This window comes from Quercus robur, chromosome 12, assembly GCF_932294415.1.
Source record: "Quercus robur chromosome 12, dhQueRobu3.1, whole genome shotgun sequence".
NCBI classification, from domain to species: Eukaryota; Viridiplantae; Streptophyta; class Magnoliopsida; order Fagales; family Fagaceae; genus Quercus; species Quercus robur.
The window spans coordinates 22779551-22795021 of NC_065545.1; the positions used below are offsets into that span (position 1 = coordinate 22779551).

General features: G+C 37.5%; 1 protein-coding gene and 1 pseudogene across 1 annotated transcript; both read left to right on the forward strand.

Annotated features, from left to right (window-relative positions):
- The first annotated feature begins 8367 nt into the window (after positions 1-8367).
- On the forward strand, positions 8368-10804 carry LOC126710183 (protein trichome birefringence-like 6; annotated as a pseudogene).
- A 1277-nt stretch (positions 10805-12081) lies between these two features.
- On the forward strand, positions 12082-12627 carry LOC126708306 (uncharacterized). Its single transcript, XM_050408107.1, has one exon. The coding sequence runs from the start codon at positions 12082-12084 to the stop codon at positions 12625-12627; it is 546 nt and encodes a 181-aa protein (XP_050264064.1).
- The last annotated feature ends 2844 nt before the right edge of the window (positions 12628-15471 follow it).

The window sequence follows — 15471 nt, forward strand, 5'->3', positions numbered from 1 at the left end:
CACGCTCCCTTATGTAATTAAAGCTGGCTTTTTTATTTCTTCCAACTAGAGAAGGAAGGCCCAAATATTTCTCGTAATTTCGAATTATCACCACTCCCAATGTATTTTTGATCAATTGTCTCCACTCTTCATCAGTGCATTTGCTAAAGAACACAATGGTTTTGCCCTTATTTATTTGTTGGCTTGAGCCCAACTCATAAACCTGTAACACATCTAGCACTTTTTGGCACTCTTCAGAGTTAGACCTGCAAAACAGCAAGCTATCATCTGTAAATAAGAGATGGGTTAGTGAAGGACTCCTTTTGCTCAGAGAGAAACCATGAATATCTCCATTCATTGCTGATTGGATGAGTAGACCATGGAGGCCTTCAGTACATAATAGAAACAAGAATGGTGAAAGGGGGTCACCTTGCCTGATACCCCTTGTTGGCTTTATAAAACCAATAGGTTTGCCATTAATGAGAATAAAGTAGGAAACAGTGGGCACACATAGCATCATAAGAGTGATCCAACGCTCATCAAATCCCAATTTTCTCATGATAGCTTCAAGGAAAGACCACTCTACACTGTCATATGCCTTGCTTATGTCAAGCTTAAAGGCTATGAATCCACCTTTGACAGAGTTATGATTTTGCATGCTATGTAGTGATTCAAAGGCAATAAGAATATTATCAAATATGAGTCTCTATTTTGTAAAAGCACTTTGGTGCTTTGTGATAATATGAGGAAGGATTTTTTTTTTCCTTTTTCCTAGTCTATTAGCCAACACCTTCTAAAAAATTTTGTACAACACATTACATAGGCTTATTGGGAAAAATTCTAAAACCAATTCTGGATTTTTAACTTTAGGAGTCAAAGTTATTAAAGTGTGATTGAGGTGGTCATGGAGAAAGGCAAAATTAAGAAAAAATAGGACAACTGTAGTGATATCCTTACCAACCAGATTCCAATAGTGTTGGTAGAACAGTAATGGCATGCCATCCGGGCCTAGTGCTTTTAATGGAGCCATCTGATTGATGGCCATCTGAACTTCATCTTCCGAAAACTCCTCCAATAACTGTCTATTCATATCATCGATTACAAGACATTGGATTGCATCCCAGGCCAATTCGGGTTGACATGAATTAGTTTAGGAAAATAGGTTGCTATAGAACTCCAGAATCACCCTAGCAACCATTTTCAGATTCGTAGACCACTGACCCAAAGGGTCTCTTATTCCTTCTACCTTGTTCCTTTGATGCCGTTGGGTGGCTCTACTATAAAAGTACTTTGAGTTTTTATCTCCATGGGTAGCCCATAGTGCCCGAGATTGCTAAAACCACATTCTTGTTTCCTTATCAAGCAAATCATTCACTTTACATTGAAACATTCTGAATTTGAAATTAGCTCAGGAGATAAGTGCCTTTAATTTTGCCTATGCTAGTAGTTTACGATTCTGTTGAAGCTCCCTTTAAATGCTACCAAAGTTCTTGCAGCTCCACTGTTTTAAAGCCTTCCTATAGTCCTTAATCTTTGTAACAATACCCTCAGCAGTATTAGAACTCCTCTGCTTACCCCACTCAGATTTGACAACCTCAGAGGATCCTTTTTCGGTCAACCACATCTCTTCAAAATGGAAAGGTTTTCTTGAGTTGATAGTTACCTATCCTTTAGGTAAAATCCACAAAGGTGAATGATCCGATGTGCTGCTATTGAGATGATGAACTGAAGTGCCTCCAAATTGAATTAACCATTCATTATTTGCCAAACTTTGATCCAATCTCTCCCAAATTTATTGGCCATCACTAAAGAATTGTTTCCATGTGAATGATAAACCCTTAAAGCCCAAATCCAAGAAGTCACACTCGTCGATGGCTTCTCTAAATAATTGCATTTGTGCATGACTTTGGTTGCTGCCCCCCTCTTTTTCTGAACTTCTCAATATCTCATTAAAATCACTGGAGCACAACCAAGGTAGGCAGAGTTGGTTGTTGAGTTGTTTAAGTAAATCCCAGGATTCATATCTTTTATGAGTGTTTGGTTCGCCATAGAAACAAGTGAACTGCCAAGCATTCTCACTACCCATCCCTACAATGCAATCAATGTGATTCTTGGAGGATGTTTCAATTGACAATTTAATTGAATTCTTCCAAAATAGCACCAGCCCCTCACCTCTGTGAATCTGGTGAACTATGAACATGTTATCAAATTGGAGATCGCGCTTTTTTTTTTTACCCTTGCTTCATTCGCCCATGTCTCAGCAATGAACATGACGGAGGGATCTTTTGCCTGGGTAAAATCACCGAGCTCCTTCTCTATTGCTAGGTTCTTAAGCCCACGACAGTTCCATACTAAAGACTCATGGCTCGTGGTAGGGCTGCTCAGCAACCTCCACCAATGATTTGATGTGCCTTGACCACCTCGAAGAGTCTGTATATATTTACTTGGAAATTTGGGTAGCATGTCAGAACTGTTATTAGCTTTTTTCTTCCCTTCTCATTCACTTTGACTCACTGCTGTATATGTCCAATAGAAAAAAAATAAAATAAAATAAAATAAAATTTCCATACCCATGAAAATAATACCCACATAGAATTTCCATATCCATGAAAGTAAGGCCTACATGTACCAACAAAATTTCCATACACATCAAATTCTCATGATTTCATACCCATAAAAATCAAGTCAAAATTCATCCAACAATACCACAAGCTACATACAATGCAAAGCTTCATACACCATCAACATTGTCTAAATTTCATAATACCAAACAACTCAACAATTCAAAAATGCCCCAAAGCAAAGAAAACAACATGACCGCACAGTGATTTCAAACCAAATCATACAATGTCCAAAATTCCCACAAAAACAAACAACAAAAAAATGACAATGTCCCACCATAAAGTTCTCAACAAAACAGGCAACCAACAAATTTACCAACAAAGAAGCAAAAAATGAGCTCACCTTGAAATCCTTTTTGGATGAGTGTGGAGCATGGGTTTTATGGCCTTGTAGGAGCCCCTCTTCCTCATTTCATTTTAGGGATGGATGATATTTCTTCCCATTGAAAGTAAGAAAGTTGGTCCATGAGGAGATGCCATAAAAGTGCAAAGATGGAAGTTTGAAAATGGGTTTCAAAAAAAAAAAAAAAAAGATTTTGCAAAGATGATCAAGAATTCAAGGATCTGAAAAGATATTTTGAGAGATGGAAGAAATCAAGTTTGGAAGCCTAGAGAAGTAATTTTCTAAGCAAGATATGGTGTGGAAATGAAGAAAATGCAAAAGGAAGAAGCTTGTGAATAGTGACAATGGAGCAAGAAGAGAGAGTAAAAAAAAAAAGAAGAAGAGGAAAACATAAAGAAAGGGGGCCAAAAATCCCCCCCCCCCCCCCCCCAAAAAATAAAACCCCAAATGCGTTGCTGAGTTAAATCATGTTTGACTCAGTCAACTCACCAATTTTTTTTTTTTTTAATAATGATGAAATTAAATGATGAAGGGATGATAAAATAAATAAATGAATGACAAAAGAAAAAAAAAACTTTTCAAAGATTTCCCCAAAAATAAAATAGATGGTATCAATTTCAAGAAAATTTCAATCTTTGAAGGAAGAAAGAAAAATTCTCAAGGAAGTCCAAGAATAGAGGGTTTTATTTTTCAAAAGAGAATTTCAAATTTCAAAATAAAAATGATGAAAAGAAAGTTTTTCAAAGGACCCCAAAAATTAATGGTTTTTCCTTTTGTAGAAGAAATTCAAGTCTTAAAGCAAAATAAAAAGGGGGAAAAGGAAGAAGAGGAAAATTGCACATCTTAAATGGTGGAGCGATAAAGCACCAATCACTTCAATTCTAATTCGAGACTTTAGTCTTTTACAAGCAAAGCCCAGAATTTCAGATTGAGATAGAGAAACCTCTCAGTCACCTCAGATTTAGACCGAGATAAAGAAACCTCTTAGTTGCCTCAAACTCAAACCAAGATAGAGATAGCTCTCAGTCACCATAAATTCAGACCGAGATAGAGAAACCTCTCAGTCACCTCAAATTCAAATCAAGATAGAGAAACCTCTCAGTCACCTTAGATTCAGATCGAGATAGAGAAAGCTCTCAGTCACCCCAGATTCAGACTGAGATAGAGATAGCTCTCAGTCGCCTCAAATCTTTAGATTGAGCTGGATATAGTTCTCAGTTAGCATTTCAAATCAAGCGAATGTAGTTCTCGATTTCCTCATCAGCATTCATGATTCGATTTAGGTTCATCAATTATCAAGAAGATCAAGTATTCACAGTTATCATTTTTTTTTTTTTTTTAATAACAAAACACTAGTTCTATGTCCTAAGGTTTTAGGTTCTAGGGCTAGGAAATCTTTGAAAAGCAACCTCGATTAAATCATGGTCACTAAAATCAATGTTTTTGTTTTACGTTGTCATTCACTTTGCAAGCTCTATCAATGAGGGGCATTCTATAGACACTCGATTTTGCACCCATAATTTAATCTTGGACAATGACTAAAATGACCATTCATATATCCAAAAATAATAGTTGTATTACATGAATTAAATCATTCATTGCATATCATAAAAATGATCTTGAGATTCTAACGATCACAACGGTATGCTCGATTCTTGAATCGGATTGTCGAATTGAAAGATATTGTATGATTAAATTTTCACAGTTTGCATGCATTTTGTTTGGGTGGAACCAATCGTGTGTGATTAATTTAAATTGATTCTAATTGGTTAAACAATTAAAATTAATAAAATAATTTTGTGATTGGTTGTTGGTTTTTGTCAAAAATAATCTTGCTTGCATGAGAATAAAATGGATAATCAAATAATAAGGAAATTGTTGATAATTAATTTTTTTTAGAATATTTATCTATTAGATAATTATTACTTTAAAGACCTGATTTTCAAGATAAAAGGGATTAATTTTAGAATATGAGTTAAAAACGCGTCTAGGTGCAATTTCCAACTCAAAAATCCTCAATAAAGAGTCCAAATAGAACCAAAATTGGAAGAGGGGCTCGGCACATGGCAAATACCGATTGGCACTTCCCAAGTGCCGATTGGCACAAATTTGAGGCCCAGCTCGGGAACCTCCTGATTGAGATAAAACCTATCATTTTTAAATTTTTGGGGATAATGATGCATTCCAATTCATATTTGATCTTATTCAGCTTATTTTTCAAGCACCCAACTTCTATAAATAGAGGAAAAATATTAGAAACCAAGGCCCTTCTTTGTTTGACTTCTTTGCTCCCCTTATGTTAAAGACATTCTGGAAGCCTTTGCTTTTAGAATTTCTTTTTTGTAAGTAAAATATTTTAGATCTCAAGGAAGTGAAAATTTCTTTGATCTCTAAAGTATTCTTCCATTGAAGGGCACATTCATGCAAGTAGGTATTTAATTTTGTTCTTGTGTTTATTTTTCTTTTCTCTTAATTGATATATATTTGTGTTGTTCATTGCATGTTTTTTTTATTTTTTATTTTTTTATTTATTTATTTATTTTTTTTTTTATGAATATGTGTCTGATGTTATTGTCAATATGATCTTGTTCACAATTTATATATGTCATGTTTATATGTTTAGTTGGAATTTTCTCTAGTTGATTAACATGCTTATGATTTAATTCTTCTTTAATTTTAAAATTTGCAATTAATCACTATAATCTTTTTTTTTTTAAACAAACATAGATCTGTATTTTCATTAAATACAGATCTGAAATTTTCTTTTAAACAAACACAGATCTGTATTTTCACTAAATATAGATCTGAAAATTTTTCTGGAAAAAAAAAACAGATCTGTATTTTCATTAATACAGATCTGAAAATTTTTCGAAATAAAAAATTGATCTATATTTTCATTAAATACAGATATAAAATTTTTTCTAAAACTTTTTCCATACAAAACTGATTTGTATTTTCATTAAATACAGACTTGAAATTTTTTTATAATAAAAAATGGTTTTCTTCTTAAATAAAAATTGCAGATTTTGAATTTTCAAAGAGTGAATTAATTTTGAATTTAGGGGGTATTAATATGTCATTGTAATGTCATGCATTTTTGAAAGGGTATATAATGGTTAAGTAGAGTCTAGAAGATCAGACTTCGTCTAGGCGAAATGGGTGCCTAACACCTTACCATTCTGTAACCTAGCCCCCGAACTTAGGTTTTTGTATAGTAGACTAGTGTTTTATCTTCCTTTTTTTTTTTTTTTTTTTTGGTAGATTGTAATTAGGATCAAAGCCTTGTAATATTACTCTACCAAGATTATAGATTGTATTTAGGACCAAAGCCTTGTAATGATTATTTGACCAAGATTGTATTTACATAATTAATGAAATTTGGTGTTTTTGATGTAAATTTTATATTTATGTTTTTCTTATTTTTTGTAACAAAAAATAAGTGGTGACTCCACACAATTCCCCAAAAGAGTGGTGCCCTAAGCACCCAAATTTTTTTTTTGAGAGCACCCCTAGGAGGTTTTCTAATCTCTCACAGTTAAAAATTTAAGATGTGGATAATTAGCATAATATGTATTGCAATTGTATCAGATTGATGACTGTTGAATGCAAACTACAGTATCTTGAAATACATTATCGGTCGAGTAATATGTTTGTAAATCTTTTCTTCTTATTTTCAGTCAAACATTTACTGAAAATTAAAGAATTATAATCAAGCCAAAAGGTCTTCTACTATCTTAGTTTCTTGGTTGAATGGGGTTTCTTTATGATTATCTTTTTATTTTGTGGATTCTAACCATTATTGTATTATTTCATTTGTTTATTTGTTCTCTAATGTGGGTTCATTCCTTGTTTCTAATTCTTTGTTTTTAAGAGAGTTCTAGGACTCCCTTATATCCCATCAATTTGTGATGAGTGAAAAATTGTGATAATAAACTCCAAAAAAAAAAAAAAAAAAGAGTCTCATTGCATGCGAAGCTCGTGTGATAAGGCTAGTATTCATATATGAATATAGACAAAGCTTATATACAATAGCTTAGATACAATACTTTATGTTTCTCAATTAAATTCAAGTACATGGTTGTATTGACAAATAAAATACAAATAATGTTATTTTTCCTAGGATAATTAATATTAATGCAACCATGTGTTTGAATTTAATCATAGAACTTAATGTAATGAATCTAAAATATAGTACCTAAGTTTTGGCTTAGAGATATATCCTTAAAGAACCATTAATAACATTACGAAAACAAACATGATTTGTCAAGAGTAGCTTAATTAGTATCTCCAAAATTTTTAAATGGAAACATCCAGGATTCAACTGTGAACAATAAGGTTGTATACTATTCATGAGTTGTAAAAATAAAAACACATATTTTAATGGAGTGAGAGAAGAAGAGAGGAAAAGTGGGAAGAGAGAGACGGGAGAGAGAGGAGAGAGAATTGATTTTGTTTATATTATTTTAATGAGTTGTATATAAAAATAGAAACTAAAATATTGGATCAGCTGTAAAATGAAAAGAGTCTAAATGTCAAGTCACTATCTTTATCTTACTCTTAAACATTATGACACTAAATTCCAAAATAAAAAGAGTCTCATCGCATCCCCATGACATCACTTGTAGGAGACACAATGGCAACTCCAAAATTATTATTACTTTAGATAACATATAGGAGTTCCAAGCTGCTCAGAAAACTTGCTTATTAGGAAATGGTTGATACTAATCTAAAGTTCTAAGTAAGCTAATAGAATCATTCTACAAAATAACTAACCGAAAATTAAGAGCTTATTGAATACTCTATGCACATGAATTTTGAGGTCCTCCCTCGCTTTATCACATGAAACACAAAAAGAAAAGAAAAGTGGATAATCAAAAAAAGAATGCAAAAAAATATAAAACCTTAGAAGATGCTATGAAGTCTATAAATTAAAACACACCAGCTAGAAATGGGAGACCCATGCTTCATCAACTCGAAATTGGGTTATATTAATTCTACATAAAAATAAATATAAATAAAAAACTCTATTATTGTGCCAAACTAGACCCCGAACTTTTATTATTGTGCCAAACTTTTTTTTTTTTTTTGTGGAGAATGTATTATTGTGCCAAACTAAACCCAACTCTTTATTCCCTTAATTCGGAAATTCAAAAACTCACCTGATTTCTCTCTCTCTCACTCTCAGATCAACTAGAAATTATTCGGCAGTGAAATTTTATTTCATTTTTTGGTTCCACTGTTAAGGTAAATTTGACAAAATAAAAGGTGGGGTTTAATTTGGAACAATAATAAAAGTGTGGGCTAATAAGTGACATATTTTAAAGTACGTTATTTATTTGTTTACAAGAATAAAATTATAGGTTTATTTATTTATTTATTTGATTCACAGTCGGTGCAAGCCCAGAAAAAAGAGGTGGATTGCGGAAAAAGCTGGAAAGAAATGTTGGTAAAAATAACTGTCCACCACACATTCCCTGTTTCCACTTTCCCATCACCTCCTTCATGTTCAACCGGCTATGTTATGCTCTTATGGTGCTAGCTCTTGAATTTTTTTTTTTCAATCCTCGTTCAGTATCATATACAGATGCATGGAATCCTTGACACCTCGAAATATCAATGTCTTATCCTGAAGCATGCTCACATTATCTAATGCGTCACGCCGAAGTGAGAAACTAAACTCTAAAGGCACATACAGTTGGCAAAAAAAAAAAAAAAATTTCATTATCCATAAATGGATAGGCAGAGAAGTTTCTCCTTCAAACCCACAAGACTACTGGTCTTTTCCTTCACTATCTCTTCCTCTGCCATCTTATTCACCTTTTTTACCATTTGGGCCATCAAAGAAACCCCTTCAGTTCGCCATGAGATCCATTTCAAGTTCAATAAATCCTCCCTCGGTTGCAGTGGAAAATTTTCTGTAACCGGTGAGAAAGATTCAATTTTGATAGATGCCCATTATAAAAGTCTTGACAATGCTACTGGGTTTGCTTCGATTTCGGTAATTAGCGGGTTACAGAGAAAGAAAGAAGGGCCTGAAGGAGGCAAAGGTGTTGGTTTTAATTTGAAAACAATGCAACAGAGTACATCTGAAACTTTGTACGAGAAAATTGAAGTTCAAAGTAGTGAGAGGAACAAAGAGAAGGGGACTATCGCAACTTCATCTGAGAACACAGGCGTTTTAATTAGAGGGAAGGTTGGACTGAAGAGATTAAAAGATTGTGATTTGACAAAAGGGAGGTGGGTTTATGATGAGAGCTATCCTTTGTACACAAATGGTTAATGTCCTTTCATAGATGAAGGTTTTAACTGTGAGAGTAATGGAAGATTGGACAAGAACTACATGAAGTGGAGATGGCAACCACAAGATTGTGAAATTCCAAGGTACTGACTTGTTCATTCTTTTTTTAGCCTTTATTGCGAATGCAACTTAGATGTACATGAAATTGGGCTCAATTTTATGTTTTGATCTAGACTAGATGTACTTTAGTACAAAAAGAACTCAATTTTGATGTATTGGGTTCCTGGTGTGGGATTGTGCTATAGGTTCAATGCAACAAAAATGCTGGAATTAATAAGAGGAAAAAGGCTAGGTTTTGTGGGCGATTCAATCAATAGGAATCAATGGGAATCGATGCTATGTATGCTAATGGGAGCTATTAAAGATCCGAAGAGGGTGTATGAGACCCATGGGTGGAAAATAGTTAAAGAGAAGGGACCTTATATCTTCAAATTTGTGGTAATTCTGCAGAACGCTGCTCTCTTACCTTTCTATTTTTAAGTATTTGGAGTACTTGGTTTTTAGTTTTATTTTGGCAGGATTATAGTTGTACAGTTGAATACTATGTGACACATTTTTTAGTACACGAGAGCAAGGGTAAATTAGGTCAGAAGCGTATACAAACCTTGAGAATTGATAGTATTGATCGTGGCACATCCAGATGGAGAGGAGCTGATATATTGGTTTTCAATACTGCACATTGGTGGACACATTACAAAACAAAAGCAGGGTAAGTGCCATTCTTGTATTATTAGCCTTTTAAGACCTAGGCTGATATGTGCTTCATTTTGAGATTCAACCTTTCTAGTCATATGTATATATGTTTAAGAACCATTCATTCTTATCATGTCTATTATAACAGGATCAATTACTACCAGGAAGGGAACCGAGTTCATCCTCAGCTTGATGTTTCAACGGCTTTCAGGAGAGCTCTAATGACTTGGGCATCATGGGTTGATAGGAAAATCAATCCTCAAAAAACCAAAGTTTTCTTTCGAAGTTTGGCACCTTTCCATTTCAGGTTTGGCCTTATAATTAAACAGCTAATAACATTGATGTTAGTTTTTGGATCCCTTCATGCCAGTTGCTGAGTAGTGTATGATCCAACGAATAGGGGAGGTCAATGGAACTCAGGTGGGCATTGTATAAAAGCTACTCAACCTCTCAATGAAACTCCAAGCACCTGTTATTCAGAGAAGAGTATTATTGTAGAGGAGGTCATAAAGAAGATAAAAACTCCTGTTACTTTCTTGAATATTACTAATTTGACAGGGTATAGGATAGATGGTCATCCATCTATATATGGAGGAAAATCAGGGAAGCGCTCCTCTACAAACGTTCAAGATTGCAGTCATTGGTGTCTTCCTGGCGTTCCTGATACATGGAATGAGATTTTGTATTTTCTTTTGCAATCTAAACGATAGTAAACTTGTTTTTGTTCACAAGTTTACTTTCTTACAATTTTTTGCTTGTTCGATCTTTATTCACTAGCTTGCATACTTTTATTTTTTTTTAAAGTTTGTTTTTTTGGGATTTGTTGTAAAAATGCAAACTGTTTTCATTGAGATTTATGTTACTGCCTTACTAGACCAACCAATATATATATATATATATATATATATATAGAGAGAGAGAGAGAGAGAGAGAATTTCTAGAAGATCAAAAATCAATAACTATGTCATCTGATAATAATAAAATTATAAATGTACCCACTGATATAAAGGCATAGAGCAATGTTCCAGATGAATCCGTCTACCTTGCATCCACTAATATCTATTTGGAGTCTATGGCTCTAAGTTGATGGTGTCAACTTGGAGCAAAGATAAAAGGCCGACGACATTAAGCTGAAGGGTATACACAAGACCGACGGATCTGACATAACTTGGCTTCCACGCATAAGTATATAAGGAAATATCTTGTATCCCACGTTTAGAAAGACTCCTACAAGGAAAGGGTTCCGTAAAATACGATCATGAGAATTCCTATAATGAAAAGACTTCTAAACCAAGGAAAAGATGTCAACCCTCTACTACTATAAAATCCCCAATACCCTCATTAATCAAGGTACGCATAATTTATCTGGTTTAGCACTCTAGAGTTGTGAGAAATTCTAACTTGACCTTCGGAAAGTATTTGGCCGGCACCACACCAGTGCTTTCTGCGAGGTTTTCTGTTTTTGTGTTGTGCAAGTGTTGTTTCAAGCATGTGTGGACCGTGTAGCTTACTGTTGATTTTTCGGCATCATCAGTTAGCGTCGTTTGTGGGAAACGCGCACTTTAGCTTATCGCTTCTTGGACAAAGAGTTGCATGGTATTTACTCCCTCGATGGCAACTACTAACAACGTTCAGGGAGACGAGCCGCGACCCACTACCCTGGAGAAGCAGGTCCAAACCCTTACGACAACAGTGGAACGTCTCACCAAACAGAATCAGGACCTTGAAGAACAGCTACGGCAGAAGAACGCTGCTATGGGTACCTAAGAGGAAGACCAAGAAGGTACCAGTGCTGAAAGGACCGAGAGGGGCCAGAAGGTAGTAATGCCCTAAGTAGACTAAAGCGACAAGACATGAGCCGTCCTTCCATTACAGACATGGCTCCCCCTCACATTGTCGTAGAGATGCAGATGATGAAGGAACGGATGGACCTTATGATGAACGCCCTCAAAGGACGAGTGTCCAGTGACCTTGATGATTTCGTGCACCGAACCGATTCGCCTTTCACCATATCCGTCAACTCCTTCCCTCTACCGTAGAAATTTCGCATGCCGCATATAGAAAGCTACGATGGAGTTAAGGACCCCCTCGATCACCTAGAGACTTTCAAGACCTTGATGCACCTTCAAGGAGTAGCAGACGAGATCATGTGTAGGGCCTTCGCTACGACGCTGAAGGGTCCTACGAGAATTTGGTTAAGCCGGCTAACGCCTAACTCCACCAGCACTTTCAAGGAGCTTAGTACCCAGCTTACTTCGCACTTTATTGGGGGGCATAAGTATAAAAAGTCTACTGCATGCTTGATGAGTATCAGGCAACGAGAGGATGAGACGCTGAGATCTTACATAGCCCGCTTTAACAAGGAAGCACTCTCGATCGATGAAGCTGACGACAAAATACTTGTAGCAGCCTTCATAAATGGGTTGCGGAAAGGTAAGTTTTTTTTTTCTTTATACAAGAACGAGTCGAAGACCACGTCGGATGTACTTTACAGGGCCACCAAGTACATGAATGCTGAAGACGCGTTGTTGGCTAGAGAAGAGAGGCCTAAGAAAAGAGAGAGGCAAGAAGACACACGACAGGACAAAGGGCGGAAGATGGCAAGGACTGGAGAGCGAAGGGATGACAGGCACTCTAAGCCCCTTGCGGGGAGGTTCATGAGCTTCACCTTGCTAACCACCCCAATCAACTAAGTCCTAATGCAAATCAAGGACGAAGGAGCCTTAACCTTCCCCGGAAAGCTGAAGGGGGATCCCAACAAACGGCCTAGAGACAAATACTGCTATTTCCACCGTGATCACGGTCATGACACGACTGATTGCTATGACTTGAAATAGCATATCAAAGCCCTTATCAGGTAAGGGAAGTTATAGAAGTTCGTCAGCAGGGAGAGAATAGATCCGCCTTCTCAAATGCAAGCCCCCCGACGAGACAATGAGCGTTCCAAACCACCCCTAGGAGACATAAGGATGATTGTGGGAGGCACGGCGACCATCAGCTCGTCCAAAAAGGCTTAAAAGACTTACCTCAGAATGGTTCAAAATGTTCAGCTGACAGGTGTTATCCCGAAGATGCCACAGGTCGATAACCCAATTATTGGTTTCTCAGAAGAAGATGCTCAACGTCTTCACCACCTACATGACGACGCGCTCGTCGTTAGCATCCGAGTAGGAGACTATAACACATACCAGGTCTTGGTTGACAACAGAAGTTCCGCAGGCATTCTTTACTACCTAGCGTTCCAACAGATGTGGATTGATAGAGAACGTCTAGTTCCAACCAACGCTCCACTTGTTGGGTTTGGAGGAACAAAAATATACCCCCTTGGCGCGGTCACATTGCCTGTAACAATTGGAGACTATCCTCAGCAAATCACTAGGGATGTTACATTCCTTGTTGTTGATTGCTCCTCCACCTACAATGCCATCATAGGACGACCAACCCTTAACTCATGGAAGGCCATAACTTCAACCTACCACCTGATGATTAAATTCTCCATAGCATATAGAGTAGGGGAATTGCAAGGAGATCAGGTAGCTACGTGCGAATGCTATACTACGATGCTGGAGATGGACGACCATCTACAAACCATGAGCATAGAGGAATAGCGGATGGGGGCGAAACCCGTAGAGAGGCTCGAGGAGATACCCCTCAATAGCACCAGATTAGACAAAACCATGAAGATCGACACTCTCGCCAGCCCAACAGTTCACTAAGCGCTCGTAGCCTCCCTCAAGGAGAATCAGGACGTATTTGCCTAGAGTCACGAAGACATGCCAGGAATCGACCCATTGGTCATGGTACACAAGCTGAATGTGTCGCCTTCTTTTCCGCCCGTCTGACAGAAGAAGCGAGTATTCGCCTGAGAACGAGATAGAGCAATAGCAGAAGATGTCGGCAAGTTACAAGAGGCGGGTTTCATCAGGGAAGTATACTATCCCGATTGGCTAGCAAATGTGGTGATGGTCAAGAAAGCCAATGGGAAATGGAGGATGTGCGTAGATTTTACGGATCTGAACAAAGCATGCCCCAAGGATAGCTACCCTCTCCCTCGAGTTGACGTACTGGTAGACTCTACAGCTCAGCACCAGCTACTAAGCTTCATGGACGCCTTTTCAGGGTACAATCAGATCTGGATGGATGAAGCGGATTAGGAGAAGACTTCATTTGTTACCAGCCAAGGTCTATTTTGTTACAAAGTAATGCCATTCGGCCTTAAGAATGCAGGCTCGACATATCAAAGGCTCATGAACAAGATGTTTGCAAACCAAATCGGAAGAAATGTTTAGGTCTACGTCGATGACATGTTAGTAAAAAGCCAAAGAGAAGAGGACCATTTGAAGGCTTGAGGAAACATTTGGCACTCTTCGGTCCTACAACATGAAGCTTAATTCGAGTAAGTGTGCATTCGGAGTGACGGTGGGAAAATTCCTAGGCTTTATGGTGTCTCAAAGAGGCATCGACGCCAACCTAGACAAGGTTAGAGCCATAGTAGAGATGGCCCCCTCGAAGAGCGTGAAAGAAGTGCAGAGTTTAAACGGTAAAGTAACTACCCTGAACAGGTTCGTGTCAAGAGCGACGAATAAATGTTTACCCTTCTTCCGCATGTTAAAGAAATTTTTTAAATGGACTACCGAGTGTTAGCAAGCATTCGAGGAGCTAAAGGCCTATCTCTCTTCCCCACCACTGCTAAGTCCTTCGCAACCGGGGGAAGAGCTCTTCCTGTATTTGGCTGTCTCCCTGACAGCCGTCAGCGTGGCCTTGATTAGAGAAGAAGACAAGGTTCAAAAGCCCGTATTCTACGCCAGTTGGGCGTTTCGTGGTGCAAAGGAAAGGTATCCACCCATGGAAAAGCTCACCTTCGCTTTGATTACGGCAGCCTGCAAACTCAAGCCGTACTTCCAAGCCTACACGGTAATCGTCCTAACCGACAAACCCTCAATGAGCAACCTCGAAGCTGCTGGTCAGTTGGCACTCTGGGTGATAGAGTTGAGTGAGTTTGACATTCAGTATCGACCGCGCACCACCATCAAAGGGTAGATCGTCGTTGACTTCATAGCAAAGTTCGCCAACGGGGAAGACAAGGGGGCAGATGAATGTCCACAGTGGAGTATATATACAGACGGGTTGTCAAACAGGCAGGCCGGGGTGTAGGTGTTGTACTTCTCTCTCTTGAAGGAGACCTGATCAAATGTATGGTTCGCCTCGACTTCCCTACCACCAACAATGAAACGGAGTACGAAGCTTTAGTGGTAGGGCTTGATCTCGCCAAAGCAGCAGGAGCTGCAAGAGTGGTTCTTTACTGCGACTCTCAGGTGGTCACTAACCAAGTAAACGTGGATTATGAGTGCAGAGGCGAAGAATGAAGAGATATCTGGATCAAGTAAAGAGAAGGGTAGATGAGCTAAAGGCCAAAATTATCCAGATCCCCAGAGGAGAGAATGAGCAAGTCGACTGCCTTGCCAAAGCAGCTTCAGTTGAACATATGACTACCCTTGATAACGTACTTTCTTTTGTTCAGCTTTCCCCACTAATAG